The 16,460-nt window shown below is 38.6% G+C and overlaps 2 protein-coding genes across 2 annotated transcripts in view; both read left to right on the plus strand.

Moving 5' to 3' along the window:
• Positions 1 to 486: 486 nt before the first annotated feature.
• Positions 487 to 6,852, plus strand: TEX36 (testis expressed 36; the record flags this gene model as incomplete). The annotated part of the gene is made up of 4 exons (XM_027779841.2): positions 487 to 657; positions 2,405 to 2,536; positions 5,103 to 5,183; positions 6,495 to 6,852. Coding segments are annotated over 4 exons (633 nt in total), but the record flags the coding sequence as incomplete, so codon positions are not given.
• Positions 6,853 to 6,989: 137 nt separating this feature from the next.
• The window catches only part of CTBP2 (C-terminal binding protein 2), a 318,873-nt gene continuing 309,402 nt past the window's right edge, over positions 6,990 to 16,460 (plus strand). The window contains exons 1-2 of the mRNA XM_055800577.1: positions 6,990 to 7,190; positions 9,693 to 9,748. The gene's annotated coding sequence lies outside the window, so the exon portion shown is untranslated. The remainder of the gene's footprint in view (positions 7,191 to 9,692; positions 9,749 to 16,460) is intronic.

Genomic DNA, 16,460 nt, shown 5'->3' on the forward strand with positions numbered 1-16,460 from the left:
TGAAAGTATTCCAAAACATGTTGCTCTTAGAGCTTGCTTACAACTGTTGGGTTTTGTTGGGTTTTTTTTTTTCTTTAATCAAAATTGCATTATCTGCAACAGCTTATTTTTCATAAACAAGGCTTGCATTAGCCTCTAAATCATCATAAAAGTCAATTTACCTACTTTTGTACTGAAAAGTAACTCAGCATGGCATCATGAATAATGACAAGTTCCAAATAATTGCTCTTATCTGTATTACGAAAAGCTCAACAAGTAGAGAAACAAGTATTTAGGTCATTTAGAAGAAAGCCTTGAAAAATCATGATGTCTGCTAGTGTTCCCAAATATTATACCTGTGTCTGATAGTAGGATGGAAAACTAGATTTTCCTGCAGGAACTTTGCAATTGCACTTTGTAAATGGCTGTGACTGTCTGAATCATTCATACTTAACTAATACAAGTACTGTATTTTCTCTTGTTCCATTTGCCAGCGATAGTGTCTGATTCCCACATAAGCTAGCCTTGAATATCAATATACTGGAAATCAGGCTGCTTGCCGTACAAGTGTCATGTTCTTTACAGTCTGTCAAGGCCAAGGAGACAAAGTCTTGGTTTGTGCTTAATTTAGTGAGAAGTTCTGCCTTGTCTCCAGCTCACCCACAGCCTTATTTCACAGTAAGCAAGGGCTTTGTGCCCCAGTTTTTCATTCTGTGAAAGAAGCCTTACATTTCAGTTGGCTCTCCACTTCCTTGTCCATAAAAACATGTTACAAAATGTTATAAAAAAAATAATTCTGCTATATCCATCTCGGGGACTATGTCTGTAACACAGATGAACGGACTAGGGATTTTTCTGGCCAGCAGGCAAGTGTAGATGGCATCCCCCCACCCCCATATTCCTTGAGGGACACTGGTGGTGCTGGGTTTCTGCCAGGGCAGTGCTTTCTGGCAGAGCACACTGACAGTGAAATAATATGGGTATTGAGCTGGTGCTCAAACTCAAAGGCAAAAAAAAATACCTTTACAGTGCTGTCAGGTTTTTAAACAAAAATTGCTTGTGTAGGTGATTAAGGTGTGTGTATGTGTAAAGTGATTTTAAGAAGAGCTTGAGGTTACAACTTTAAAACAATATACATAACATCCTTAGTTTTTTCCTCAAAAATGACCCTCCTTTCTTCAGCTATTACCATTATTGTTATATTCACATTATTGTGAAGTGTCATTGCAGTAATTGTGCAGAACTAATTCATTTTTAAATGGAATTCCATTTCTCTCCCACTTTAAGGCAGCATTCCATACTTTTACCAACTCCCCCTGCCCTGGCGGCACAGCAGAGGGATAAGAGTAGCACTGCCTTTGCCTGTCAGGCTGTTCCTCCAGCACCAGAATCACTTAGTGATGCATCAGGGTGGGTCTGACGTCACTGCAGGTCAGACATCATGGCGGGTCTGATGTCACAGCGGGTCTGATGTCACGGTGGGGGGTTCCCCTGGCGCTGCCCCACTTTGTGAGCAGGACAAGCGGCAGCAGCAGGCCAGGGGCCTTGCAGAGCAGAGCCATGCCCAGGGGCAGGGGGCACCGCCCCAGCCAGCAGCACGCTGGAGCATGGGTGAGGGCCGGCCGGGAGCCCCCAGCTCCCCAGGGCTTTTTTAGCCTTAAACTCTTGAAAAAGCTTGGGAGGGGTGACTTTGTCTTTAGCCACAAACGCGGTTTCCCGTCCCTGATTTTTAGGAAGAAAAAGTGCCCTAGGTATCCGGGGGAAGTAATGCTAAAAGAAACTCTGGCAGGATTTCCCCAACCCCACACACACCCCACACACACCCCATTTTTCTAACAGCACTGGAAAGTGTCTTAACTTTATATTTAGCTGATTAACTTCTGAAAATGCTAGCTGACGTTTGCTTGGGTTCTCAGCCTCAAGAGAAATGCTGCCTCTCATGTTTTGAGCCCTGGGCTGGGGTGCCTTGGCGTCCTGGGGCGCTGCGATGTGCACCTGGCATAGGCTGTTCTTCCCTCTCCGAACCCCTGGGCCTAACGTTTCGCTGAGCTGTTCCCAGAAATTTTGTGCTTTCAAACCTATGTGCGACCTTACTATGTACAACAGCATGGGCAAAAAAAAGGTGTTATAGCATATGTGGTTTTGCTAGTTGAATTATCAGCATATAAACAGTTGTCAGAAACTTCCTGGAGAAATAATATTATTGTCCGGTTACTGATCTATGTTGTAAGATTTTTATGGTAGGGATTGTGTTGTATGTGGGAGGCTCCTGATTTTTCCGGAGGCCACTAGGTGCTGCTATAATCCAAATAATAAAAAATAAATGGGCAAATACAATTTTGCCTACATTGGTGATCAGATGTATTTGTTTTTTGTTGTTGTTGGCTTTTTTTCTAAATGGATCACAATTTTCTTTATTTTCTAGTTTTCTCACTCTGGAGCGTGCCAGAGTCAACCTGAGTCACCTACAAGCTCTGCACTAAAACAGGTCCAGGACTCAGAAGCAGCTCAGGGTACTGAGGATAGATTGCCGCTAGCATACAGAGCTCAGGAGCAGGTGAGTTGCTGTGGCAATACAGTCAATTTAAAGAGCTCTCTTTTTGCAAGATATCACTTGCTAAGTTATAAGTAAGAATAGCACTTACAGAGTTAGCAAAGCAGTCATAGCAGACTGGCAGACTTTGTGCCTCAGGGAGTAAAATGATTCCTAGCTGTGTTAAGGAAGAAACAGATTTCACTGTTACTTGGTTGTAATTTTGGATACTCAAAGTCCTGCTGTAGTTATTGCTGATTTCCAGCATCAGTTACTCTTTTATTAGCCGCTCTAGCTGTTCGAAACACATTTGTGTGCCAGAATATATTATGATCTATCTGTCCAAAACCTGTGTGTAAAGCCCTATAAGAACATTTAATTGAAATTTGATGATCTGTTTTGATTTGAATGTCAGAAATCCTATATATTCAGGGATAAGACTTTTTTTGATCATTAAAAAGTTAGAAGCTTCCCATGTGAAATGTTTTTAAGGCTTGCTTAAATATGAGGGGATTTGGGACAATCTTGGAAACAAAATCCAGTATTTTAAAATCAGAAGTATTTAAAATGTTAGAATTTTATAAGCACATTTTTATGTGCTTATTTTATCATCAGACTGAGCTTTGCTTTACCCATCCACTTTGTGCACAGAAGATTTTCTGTTTTCATTTTCTATAAGCATAGCAATTATATTGAGTTCATTTCACAGAGTTTGCTATAATGAAGAGCAGAAATGGGCTGGGAAGGAATATTTAAAAGGGAGGCTTGAGGCTAGTGAAAAGGAGGAGATTATACTGTAACATAAGTATGCATTATGTTGATAGTACATATACCTTTCTGTGGAGCATCTTGCCTTAGCCACTGTCTGAAAAGGTGAACCAGGTCAGATGGACCTTTTATCAACAATAGTAGGACTGTTCACCTGGTTGTTTTTGTCTTGTATTTACCAGCCCTTCACTGTTAAAAACAGTAAGTGGAATTCCTATCTGTCATAAATGAGGAATTACATGAAATCAGTGGTGAGAGTACAAAGATGCGTTAAAGGCTACAACGTGATGTCACAGGAACAATCTGAGGGAGTTTGTTTATGTGACATTTTTAACAAGTGCTGATAAGAGTGTTGGAAGCTCACTGCATGAGAAGCTGGATGTCTCTAATCTCTGTATGAGGGAACTCACTGGCTGTGAGGTTAATTAATTTTCTAAGAAATACATATTGTTTAAGCTTATATTACCTCTCATTTCTTACTTCATGATAGTCCTGTAATTATTCTGTAATAGATTTTTTTTTTTAACCATTAGTTAATATGGGGAATCCTTCCAAGAGACAATATTCAATATTTACCATCTTGGTTTTCAATTTTCCTGTAGCATATAAGCACTAGTAATAAATGCTATTCCTAAAATGTTAAGATTGACATGTACTTGCAGTAGGATATTTTACCAAGTCTTACATTTTACTGACTTAGAAGGTACTTATTTTTAAACACATATATGAGAATATATCAATTGAATTTACTTATCCATTAAACTGTAGTCTACTTGAATCTGTATGAGAAAACAAGTGAACTTGTGGTACGTACCTAAAAAGGTAGATAATCTGTCTAGTGTGCCAAATATTTTAAGATATGATCACGCAGCTGACTCCATGCATGCATATTTTGTATTTAGTGATTCTTCTTGCTGGATCAGTCATCCAGTTACATTTATCATTAGAAATTATTCAGATTCACTTACTCTTGAAACACATTTTTTTAAACTGTGTTACATTTAAAACTTGCTCTTCCGTTTGGAGATGAATATATCATAGTTGGAAGATGAAAAATGTATTTCACCACATTAAAAGTAAAAATTGCTAGAGCGTTTACAGAAGAAACATAAAGTTCCCAGCATGAAGCAGGAAAGTTATGCTTGGGGAAGAACAGAGGCAATCTAATAGTCCAGAAGAGTTTGCAATGTTTCAACTTTTAGCTATTGTAATAATATGACAATGATACATAAAAAAAAAACTTTTAAAAAGTTAAATATGTTAAATTAATTTTAAAATGGTTCTTTTGCAGTTGTCCTTTTTTCTTCTGAAACTCTGGTTTCATTTTAGTGACTGGATGAACATTATGTTAAAGAATGAGATTATAAATTAGTTATGCAATTAATACTTCCTCTACTTCCCCTGCAACAAGCAGTGTACATGACATTCAGTACATAAATCATAGATTAATTCAGTTTTGAGGTCCCTTCTGTAGTTAATTTTAATTAGCTTTAGGCTTACTAGTGAATCAAACAAGGCAATCCTGACATAGATCTAGTATTTTGCTGCTTGCAGACAGAATGTATCATTCTTTATTTGAAAATTCACGCTTTTATATTAATCATATATAGTCAGCAAGTCAAGGGAATGCAAATTCTCCTGATGATTTTGTAAAATTATAATATAATGAGGGTGCAGTTGAAGATTTAATATATGACTTCCGTGTTAGAACACAGGCAGCTGTAGTTTCAGCATCTGTCAGAATATAAGAACTAAGACTAGTGGACTCCAAACAAGGTATGTGAAAATTCATATTTTTTTTGCTATAATTTCTTCTTTTCAGAGAGCAGTGAACAAAAACTTTCCATTTTCTTCTCATGACAACAGACACTGTCTACAGAATGTAGGAGAGTATTTTGATTTGGTAAGTACCCAGCACTGAGAAGATCAAGCAAGTTCATGTATCTGTCTGCCAGAGATTAAACACGATCTTTTTTCTCTCGTGCAAACTTTATAGATGCTAAAAATTGTGAGAAAAGAAAAATATATACAGCAAAGGAAAACACACTTTTTTTTAGTATAGGGATGGGACTTCCCTGAGGCTGGCACAGCTATACAGCAGCACACACGGTCATTGAAAGTGACAGAATTCAAGGGGAACAAAAACCCGATGATTAGGGCCTCTGACAGGCATTTTCTAGAGATCCTATTTTCTATGTCCTAACATGGTTTTGTAACAAGTTACAGTCCTATTAGTCTGCTAGAAGTGATTTGCCTTGTGATGAACTTTTATAGGGGTGTCAGCCACTCATAATTCACAGCCCCACATATTTGATTCAGACTCATCTTTATCATAAGTTTCACCGAAATCCGTAGGGGACAGACAATATATCTCCAGAATGTATTATTTTCCCATCCGCATCTCTTTATAATATAACTGTTTAAATGTATGTTGCAGAAGCCACAATTTTTAATAGAATTTAAATTGTGTGAGGCTTTGCTGTATGTGCAACAGTTTCACGTTTTTCCACTTTTCTTAGATTGTTGACAGTTTTCTAGGCATTGAAAGAAATAGTGCACTTCACAAGATAATGAATAGGGGAGGAAGCAGCGAATTGTGAAAGTTTGTCTAACTTTGGGCTCTTACAGCTAGGTTTTTTTGATACTCATTATTCACTGACTAACTGCCATTTCTGTGCACTTTGTGCAGTGTCTCATAATTTTACAGATACTGATCAACCATAATTCCAAATAAATTTCCTGCAAGCTATGGAGTGTGAAAATCAGGCTCTGTCTCTTTGTGTTTGGACACACAAGGGATAGCTTTGAAGAATCAGATTTCATGGTCTATCTCAGTTTCTTTCTTGCAGTCTGAACATAAAATTATTAACCTGTTTCTTTGGGTTACTCTGAAGATTAATGTAGCCGAGTATAGCTAAATAGCCTTGAGTATATAGTATGCTACAGAAATGCTAAGTATAAGGGATTTATTAGTACTACGAGGTGGAAGGTCAACACATTTCCCATTATATATGCAACCAGAAATGTTCATACAGGCAAGTCTAATAATATTATTTTTAACTTACTAAAGATCAGCCATGAGTTCTTGAAATCACTGTAGTAACAGCTTTGTTAACTTCCCAGTGGGGTAGTGACTGTTACAAGATTCATCTGTGAAACTGTGATTATAAGTCATATGTTTACATGAATTTTTCTTTTGATTTTTTTTTTCTAGGGTATGGGCCGGAGGAAGGTTGAACCAGAGAGACAGCAACAGAACTCGCAAAACTTCTTCCTATGGGCTCATGACTCCGTTCCTAGCAGCGAGGATGGCTTAACCATTTATCAGACATCATTTGTAAAAGATCAGAATACCAAGAGCCCATTTTGTAGGCGGTATCCGAAACACCACTCAGAAAAATGTGGCACTCACAAACCCCTTCCTGAGAATGAAAAAAACCTGCAGCCAAACAAGTCATCTTAATTATCAAAACACCTTTGTAGCATTATTTATCATCATCTGTGCCTTTTCTTGAGAGTGGAACTACTTGTTACTCAAATGGATGATGAAATAAACATTTGTGTAAAGAGAATGTGGTAGTACAGTTGAGAGTTCATTGAAGTCAACAACCATATGTTACTCTGAAGACGTCACTGAAATTTTTATAGTAATGCAAGAGGAGCATTGTAAGGAAAAGCATGATTGTACATATTTTTAGAAATACCTCTATTAGGAGAACAGAGGTGGTGATTGTACTTGTGTTATTTGATACTGCTTGACCCTCATCTTGATCGAAAAGCTCCTTCAGCTTCCGAATCAGTGGTATGACTGTACCTCGAGCAGCTGATAGCATCTGTGTTGACAGAAGTATATAATGGAACTGGATTCTTGAGGGTTTACCACAACAGGGAGCCAAAACTGTGTGTTCAGGTAAGAGAGACACTTTTCTGAAAGGTTTTGTGGCTATGAAGGTGGGTTACTGGCCATTGCAGACATTAGATAAAAAAGCAGCTGTGCATTAGATTACTGTGCAAAATAACTGTAACATTTGGTTATAACACAGAAGTTGTATAAATGAAGAAAGAAAGGGTGTGGCAAACAATGTTTGCATGCCTGTGTGTGCACTCACAAAATGTGAGTGTACATGCGGAAGCGTCATTCATGGCAGTAAGGGGAAAAAAAAAGGTCAAGGTGAAAGTGGAAGGCTTCATGAAAGTTTGAGTTTGAGATGAACTGGATCTCAAAAGAACTCATGATTTTATAGTGCCATGTCCCTAATGAAGTGAATTCAGAACCAATCCTCTAAGCACTCTGCTCCCAGAATCTTACTGGCTGTATGATATGGAAGGCATTAGAGTCAAAACTCCAAATACTGTGTTTTCCTCTTCTGGATCATTTCCATTAGTATGAATAAAATAATAAACCAAACTGTGTGTCTTAAAATACACTGGAAGCAAACTTGTTGCTATGCAAAATAATGTTGACTAGAAAAATTTAAGCATAAGTTTGTGGGATAATTTCCCTTTGTTTACAAGATAAATGGAAAAATAAAGCCTCAACCCTTCCCATTCCCTGCACTGTGAGAGATGCCTTGAAAATGATCTATGTTAAAAATTATTTCTTCCTTTGAGTGAACAGATAGATATTTTTGCATCAGCAAGCAATGGCTGACCTTTTTGTGTGCCATCCAGATAGATGGTACTAGCATATTTCCCTGAACACGTAACAATTTTATTAGGACATGCTGAAATAATAAACTGTTTTTTTTATGAAGTTCTCTCTACTAAAGTTCTTGGGGTGCTGCACAATATGTAGAAATGCAAAACATTAATGAACAACGTAAAAACAGATAAAAAGCCAAGTAACATAGTGTTATTAAAAAGAATTATTTTTTTCTCAAAGTAAAGACAGCCTGCCTGACAACTCTAGAGTCAGAATTTCCGTAGCCGTAGCCAACAATTTCATCTCCAAATTGATTCAAAACTAAAGTGTGTGCAAATCACATGGTAAGTGAAGTACCCCCTGCTGTTTGGCATACTCAAGAGGGCAATCTTGGACCTACATCAGAAGGAAGAAACACATTCTTGCTACATTATAGTAATGTTTATCTGTGGTTTAGCATTACAACTGGATATGGTGAAATAAATTATTGGAGTTTGTTATGCCTTAAAACACCAATAGAAAGATTCCAGACTTCTTTTTTTCCCCCTTTCCTTTTTTTCCCTTCACATTTTGACTCACACACACACAAACTCACACATATATATATATAAAAAATTATTTTTTTTTTAAGTAACTGGATTAATACATGTTCTCAACTACATTGTGATGGAGATTCCAGAGGAGAAAATAGAGAGATCATAAAACCTCTATACACACTGAAATACACTGTGCTGGGTTGAACCAAACAGGTGATTCCCACATATCTTGTGCTGTGTCTGTTTCTTGGGTAAACAGCATGAGATACAATACATTGAATTTCAAAATGAACTATAACGCCCCTGATGAATTCTAGAAAGTCATAGGCTTGTGTACTTTGGATAGAAACCATCAGTTTTGTTTAAACTTGCAATAATTATGTCTCTGAGAAGAAGACCTGTTGAGTTAAAGTATTTTTGCAATATGGTTTTTTTTCCTCCTTGGAGGATGGAAGAGAGGGGAGGAGGGCTGGCAACTCCCAGAAAGGTTTCCGAGTTGGTGCAAGGAAGTGATCCCAGCTGGTAGTTATTTAGGATCAGATGGGTGGAGGTAAGCTCAGCAGAATGAGCGCACTGTGGGCTAATTCAGCCAAATACTGTTTTGGAGAAGTAGAGGTTATACCCTAGGTGGTGTGATAAAGATGGACTTTTTTTTCTTGTTTTATTTAAAAAAAACCCACAAAACCCCCCAAGCAAGTTTGTAACAAAATTTCCTTGAACAGTATTATCAACAATTTGAAAACAGCCAAAATCTCTTTACAGAAACAACTGGCTTTGTAATATAACCCTTTTGAATGAGCAGGTATTGTTGCCCTCTGTTTTTTCCCAAGTCTGCATCAGTTTAGGGACTGTCTATACAGCTGTCTTAAGAAGTCCCTTCTGTGTTTGTTTAAAAGTGTTTTAGTATCTTAGCTAAATTCACAGAACACAAGTGAAATTGATCAAAAAAAAAACAACCAAGGGGCTGGGCAGATGGCTGCAAGTTTCTTTGATTTAATGAGTTGCTACTCATCAGCTGAACCCCACAACAGGCTCAGGCTGGTCATTAATACGGTTGAGCTGAAGAGTAGCAGCTTTGTCATTTAACTTTCCATACCCAGCTTGCTTCTTGGGTCACATCAGTTTGGCTGCATTGGAATATAGCCTTATGCTTGTGTCTGCATGGTTATGTCCATTTGTTCAAGGTGTGTTTGTTTGGTTTTTTCTTTTTGCTGCCCTGGTTGCTGATAACTAGATCTGAGAAAACAGTCTCTCTCAAAGCTGCTGTCTCTTGGACCACATGGCCTGCTGGTAAGCTAGATGTCAAGCTTTTATAGCTGTTTCATTTATGAAATGTTGTGATCTATGAAATGCTTTTCATAGTCATTTTGACCCTCATAGACAAACTATTGTTGTTTGATAGCAGATTGGTTCTGGTACAATAGGAGGCAAGATTTAACTTTTGCATTTTGTTTACTTGGTGTCTAAAGAGATGCTTAAAGCCTGAAGTGCCTGGCCTGTGGGGATGGTTGGGTGGAAGGGGAGTGCTGCTGCTCATGGGGTGAGTAATTCAGTGGGGATGCAGCAGCTTGACTTCCAAGTCATCTACTGCTAATCTAACCACTCAGTGTTCATAATCTAATCACTCTGTGTAGCTGAAATGTTTCTTAGCGGGTACTCTCAAGGTTAGTCTGAGTGAAGTAACTTGATATAAATGTTGCACTGAAGATGAGCCCATTTTGTTCCCTGGGCTACACAGTAGTAATACTGTTGGAGATCTGTCTAAACTCAAAACTGGTGCTGATTTATTTACAGTGATGTAGTTCAAAATATTAAGCTTCTATAAATGTTCTTATACTGGTTTAACTTCTCCCTATCTGAGCAAAATACTGCTATAGCTGTTCAACTGTTGCTAATGTTGAACCAAAAATATAGGCCTGTATCTAATAGAAATGTTTATGTTGGTACAGTGGCTGTGCTGGTTGACAAGAAATAAAGTATCTGAAATAAGTAGAAACTTCAGATTAGGCTCTTCTATCTTTAAGACACAGTCTGCAACTTTTCTTTTTTTTTTTTTTTTTCTTATTGTGCCTTAACCTCTCCCTTTCTGCTGCTACATTATCTAATGAGCATTAGATGGCAAATACAGAGACCCATTCCACTCTGGAGTGGGAAAGGACTATATAGAGCTGCCTCATCCCAAATTTCTTGTTTTATGCCTGCCTCCCCAACAAAGTTGAGTTGTTAATAATGAGTTGTTAAAACATTACCTCTGCAATATCTAATTAAAGGGAAGCCTATTCAACAGGGAAGTAATCCTAACTGACCTTAATTTGGATGTATGGCAACAGTGGGTGTGAGCGAACCATTAAAGCACCCAATTTATGATTCAGGTAGGCAGCTGTTTAGCATTTATGAAAAGCACATTATCAGCTTGCTCTCTTGTCTGATCATGGTTTGTGATACTTCAGTATATTCACCTGAAAGTGAAATATCTCAAATCATCGTTTCTTAGATGTGGTGTACAGAAAGAAGAGTAGTTTGAAATAGGTAAGTTTCAGCCAAAGAATCAAAGAAGTGCTGCTCAGAGGGGACCTCTGGGACATGTGTAGTTCAGTTTCCCACTCAGGCCAGACTTGTCAGCACAGGATCAGCTCAGCCTTAGCTTTGTTGACCTGAGTCTAGAAAGTCTTCAAAGAGGGAGCTTGCACAACCTGTGCAGGTAACCTGTTCCAGCACTACACTGCAGTGCAAGAGAACAGTATTTTCCTAATATCCATCCTGAACTTCCCAGTCTGCTCTCTGTGACCACTCCCTCTTGGTGTGTCATCGGACACTACCAAAAAGTTTGACTGCATCCCCTTTGTAACTGTTTCTCAGATAGCCACAGACCTGCCTTAGCCTCATCTTCACCAGACCAAACAAACCCGTTTCTTCACAAGTCACTTGCCTCAGACCATCTTACTTTTTGCTGGCTCCTCTCCTGTTTCTCTGTGGCCCAAAGGTGGTCACAGAATCCCAGGTTCAGCCTACAATACCGAAGGAATAATGACATCTCTCAGCCTGCTCATGGGAAGGGATTCTCAAAAGCCTTAATCTCTCCTGAAGCCAATGAACTGAAATCATGTGGACAGCCTGTAAACCAGGGTTTTAAAATAAAACAGCTGGGTAAGCCTCTGTTTTCTCCTTCCTTTTGAGATTATGCAGCTAATTCTATATGTAGCAAAAGTGGAAGCTGTGTAGAATTTGCAGAGACTGTATATATTTGAACTCCTGTTAATCTGGTGGCAGATGCTAGAGATACCCAAGTCCCAGAAGTCTTCCACAAGTGCTTAAAATGCTACTTCTGGACAAGTCTAAAGTGCCTTAGTCTTGACAGCACCAAGCTCATACCTGTGTTGGGGGAAAGATTCACAAATTAATTATTCTAGTGTCATGACATGCTTTCAATTGAGAGAATGCTCAAACACGTCAAGTCCTCCAGAGGGTACATGAAGAGCAGCTATTATCATGTTTGTGTGTAAACTTAATTATTACAACACCCATTTGAAATAGGTTCTATTATTTCCTCCGGTTTTGCATTGTTTCAGCGAGGAGGTTATGGCTTATTACAAAGTTTTCCTTACTTTCCTTTTCCTGAAGCTGTCTCACGTGCATGGGTTATTTAGATGTTCATTACATCAGGAAGAGAAAGTTCACAGGTATACGTGAGTGAGCATGATGATCTAGCCCAGAGGTTAGAATACCCACCGAAGGGAGGGGGTTGCCTGGGTTAGGGTCCTGGTATGACTTTTAAATTTGAAGTAAACATTAATTGAAGCAGGGGCTGGCACTCATGTCTGCCTACTCACAGCTGAGTGCCCAGACCACTGAACTAGAGAAAACCCGGTGCTTTCTTTCAGGCCCAATGTTTAACTGTTTCATATAAACTGTAGCAGCTCTGGAAGAAGGGATATGGAGTGGTCATTTCCCCAGACTACCTGAACCAGTTCAGAAAATTCAAAGAATCTTAGGAACGCCTATTTTTTCCCCTTGCTGTGGGATGTCTAGAAATAGTGATGTGATGATCATAAAGCACTATGCTAATAGCACTGAATTAATCCTTACGGTAGCCCTGTGAAGTATTTAAGCAGTAGTACTCATTTTGCAGATGACTTAATTGTGGCATGCTGTACTGCGGGGGATTGCTCAGTCAGCAGCAAAGCCATGACTGTAAGATGGAGGAGTCCTGACTCCTACACTTTTGCTGTAACCAGCACTTCTTTTCCTGTACATAGATTTGCTATAGAGTATTTAGAGCTTCATTAGAGACCTAGTTGCCTGCCAGTGTATTATTTTAAGAAACTAATGGCTGTGTATATTTTTTTATGATCCCTTTCAATAGTTCATGGAATGAGAGGCAATTTTTGTAACTCGAGGCATGCTATGTCTGAAGTGGAAGTGGGTTTTTTTAATTTAAAGTGAACATCCATTCTTCCTCTCTCATCCCCCAACCTCCAAAAATAAAAATTGTGTTTAGATTGTCCAGCATATTCTAATACCTACAAATAGCTCTGCCTACTACGCAAACAGACCAACACAAGTATCAAGTACTGTGCTCAGATGTAAATTCTTGTGGGATCAGGCTCTACAATACTAACCAGGCATTCACGCCTCAAATGGTATTTTAGGCATGCATTAATGACCCTAAGCGACAGACCTTCTCATCTTATTGCTTAATTAATCAATGGCCCAGTGGCACATTGGCAGTGCTCTTTTTCAAGCTGTGCCTTCCCTCAGATGGTAATCAGATGGTATATGGCTGTATCTACTTATGGGAAAGTCAAAACCCAATAAATAAAGTTTAATTTCCTGATTCCCCTGGGATATAGTGACTCTTTTTAACAATGCTTCTTCAGTCGAGTTGAAATTAAAAAACAGCATGATCAACATATTGTGTAATATTTCATGGATGGAGTTAAGTACCAGGTTTAAAGACTTCTAAAAAAAAAAAGGGGGGGGGGGGCGGGAATAAAAGAGGACTGGCACGGGGAAGACTGTTGATACATAAGGACAATATTTTCCATCAAAACTGCTGAATCCTATTTTTGTTACTGGTGTTAAACTCTACGTTGTCATCTTTGAAGCATTACCGTGAAGGTTTTCTGTGCATGTGTGGCGTTAATTTTCATTCTAAATTAGGCTTGCTATCATTGGAATAGAATTAACATTTAATTCTAAAAATATTTTGTAATGTGCAATACAGTTAGGTACCATAGGAGGGCAGATGTGTTGAACGGTGTTATTTTGATATGTAAATGTTATATTAGTATAAAACCTGCCGTAGTGGGTTGAATTATCGGATTTATACTGGTATCAGTGAGCTCTCAATCATGTCAGAGAAATGCAACAACTTGATTCAGACACAAATGGAAATATGTAAGTCTCATGGGTTTTATGGATTTAAATATCTTTTTCCAGTTGTTCATTTTTGATGTGTATAAAGTTCAAAATTTTTTCAATCCAGAGTTATTTTGTTTTGCCTTTGAGAGCCTATAATCTGACTACAGTTACTTATTTAATCACTGACAGTATCCAGCAAATTAACAAAATTAGTTCTTTAGTTTACTACTTAGATTTAATTCAACTTTTTATTGTTCTAGTGTCAAGTTTTCAATATGTGCTAATTTATGCTACAATTTTCTTTATGCTTCAAGTTAAATTCAGGCTTCAATATAAAAGAGCTTTAGCCTCTGGGTTAAATAATTCCTTATGAAATTTGAAGTTCCATTTAATCCATATTTGCCTTTTCAAGTGAGTGGAAAAATGAATGAAACTTGTTTTGTTAGAGGAAGAAATGTGTGTGTGTTTGTGTATGTACTTAGATGGTCCCTTCTTGCAGAGTAATTGGGAGAGACCCTGCTACAGTGATGGGTTCCTATGCAGTGGGTTTGTGCTGAGGGCTCTGCTGACAGACTGTTAGATTCAGAAACACCATCTCAGAAAACAGTTGTGATCTCTTCAGTCTGTCCGTTTGGCTCTGTTGTTTCCGACCCCTAAGTATCAGAAAAGGGCGATCCCTGCTGAGTTGTTAAGCAGAGGCTGTCCTGTAGCCTGGAAGTCCTGCTTTCCTGTAATGATTGTAGAACGAAGGCTTTCAATGGGCAATACTGTTTCTCCTGAAAGTGAACAAAAAATTTTCAGCATCTTGAGCCGGAAGAGTAAGATGACCGTTTCATCTATCTCATATAACGAAGTCCCTGAAGTAGAAGAGGGCTTGTTAAGCAGTGAAGACATTAAAGGGCATAATTTCTAAGACAAATCTGGTCTTTCAGATGCAGGAATGACTGTGTGGTGGTTTGACCCTTTCTTGCTGTTCAGCTGACCCTTCTTCTTCCCTCGGAGATTGGCCAAGTCTCTCCCCAAATGCACAGTAGCACCTGCAGAAGGGATTCAATCAGATTTCCTGCAGCATGAAGCAGCTCCAGACTGCTGTGGAAGCAAATATTCTTAGGTCATGGGAGGATGACGTGAAAGAGTGGTATTCTGTTGTCTGCAGCACCAGCAGCCAACAGCGGGCAAACCCTACTGTGCTTTAAAAAGAAGTTGTCACAGAGTCTGTTAGCAGATGGGTGAGCCCTTGCTTGCAGAAGTGGACACTTTTGTTCCATATCCTTCTTCTACAGCACAGCTTTAGACTATCAAGTTGTCCCCAAACTATGTTTTGGGACTCTATCTTAAGGAAGAAGATCCTCCTCACCTCCATTCTCTCCCTTATTCTCTGGTTGCTCTTATATTTAAACTATATAGATCGTGTTCTTACTGCCAAAGTAGGTATCAGAGGCCAATATGGCAGCTGTCACACAGGCAGAGATCCTGCTGAGTTCTGTAAGAATAATTCATGTGTCAGAACACAGGCCATCTGATAAGTTTATCTTGATGTGCAGGTGTCTTGTTGGATAAATTCAGAATCATCTCAGCCCACTGCCTAGTATATGGTCTGAATGCTGCTAAGACAGGAATATGATCTGTCACAACTGTTGATGTCCTTGGCACACTCTACATGGGAAGTCTGTCTTCTCATTTGCTTTGCACTCCAATAACAAGTATCTACAGCTTGCTTTGTATAATGAAAACCTTTCTCCCATTTTCCTGAGTGGCATGACTGTGGGCTAACATGCCAACGTTGCTCTTTCACGAAGGTGCAAGAACTTTTATAGCCAGCTATGTTTTTTCTATTTCTTCCCTACTTCTCCCCGCTCCCCTTTAACTCCCCCCAGTAGGATTTTTGCAATACATTTCTAGAAATACTGTACGCACTCTGACACAAAACAATATCTTCAGCAGTAATAATAAATTAGACGCAGTGGGAATTTCAGCTTGTTCTTTTGTCCAAGGTGATATAATGGAAGTCATTCATAATGAAGAAAAAAGTAATTGTTATGCAGTATTTTTGTATTAAACATGCCTCCCCAAATTATCCAGAGTATAAAAGAGAACGTTTTTAGAGCTTTGTTACAACCATGGTTGAGCAAAATGCATGTGAATGTCCTCTTATTTGCATAAATAGGATTTCTTACAATACAAACCATTTGTATTGTGTTAAGCTCCCTCAAGCCTTGCTACCCCACAAGACATATCATAGTTTTATCATTAATCAAAACAAAGCCAAAATCGATAAACATGTATAATCAGGAATCTCTGATTCCACTATGCAAATGCACTACATACTGATGAAATGTTTCTGGATCTAAAATAGTTCTGCTCTTTTTTCCTCTTGGAAGTCCCTGAGCCTTTTAATTTTAATATTTTATGCATTGCAATGCAAACAGTATAAGAATAAATTCATGTATTGGAGATAACAAGTTAAAAGATAAATGTTGGATGAATCTCCTAATAGTTTTTGTTTACTTTGCTGACTTTAAAGGCAGTTTATGTTGCTGAAAGCTGGTAATTGCTTGACCTTTAAGGGCCCAATCCTGCAAGCTGCTCTGCCATGCGCTTTCCAGCCAGTACCAGAGCATGGGCAGCCATGTCCCCGGGC

The sequence above is a fragment of the Falco peregrinus genome, chromosome 1, assembly GCF_023634155.1.
Source record: "Falco peregrinus isolate bFalPer1 chromosome 1, bFalPer1.pri, whole genome shotgun sequence".
Taxonomy (NCBI): domain Eukaryota; kingdom Metazoa; phylum Chordata; class Aves; order Falconiformes; family Falconidae; genus Falco; species Falco peregrinus.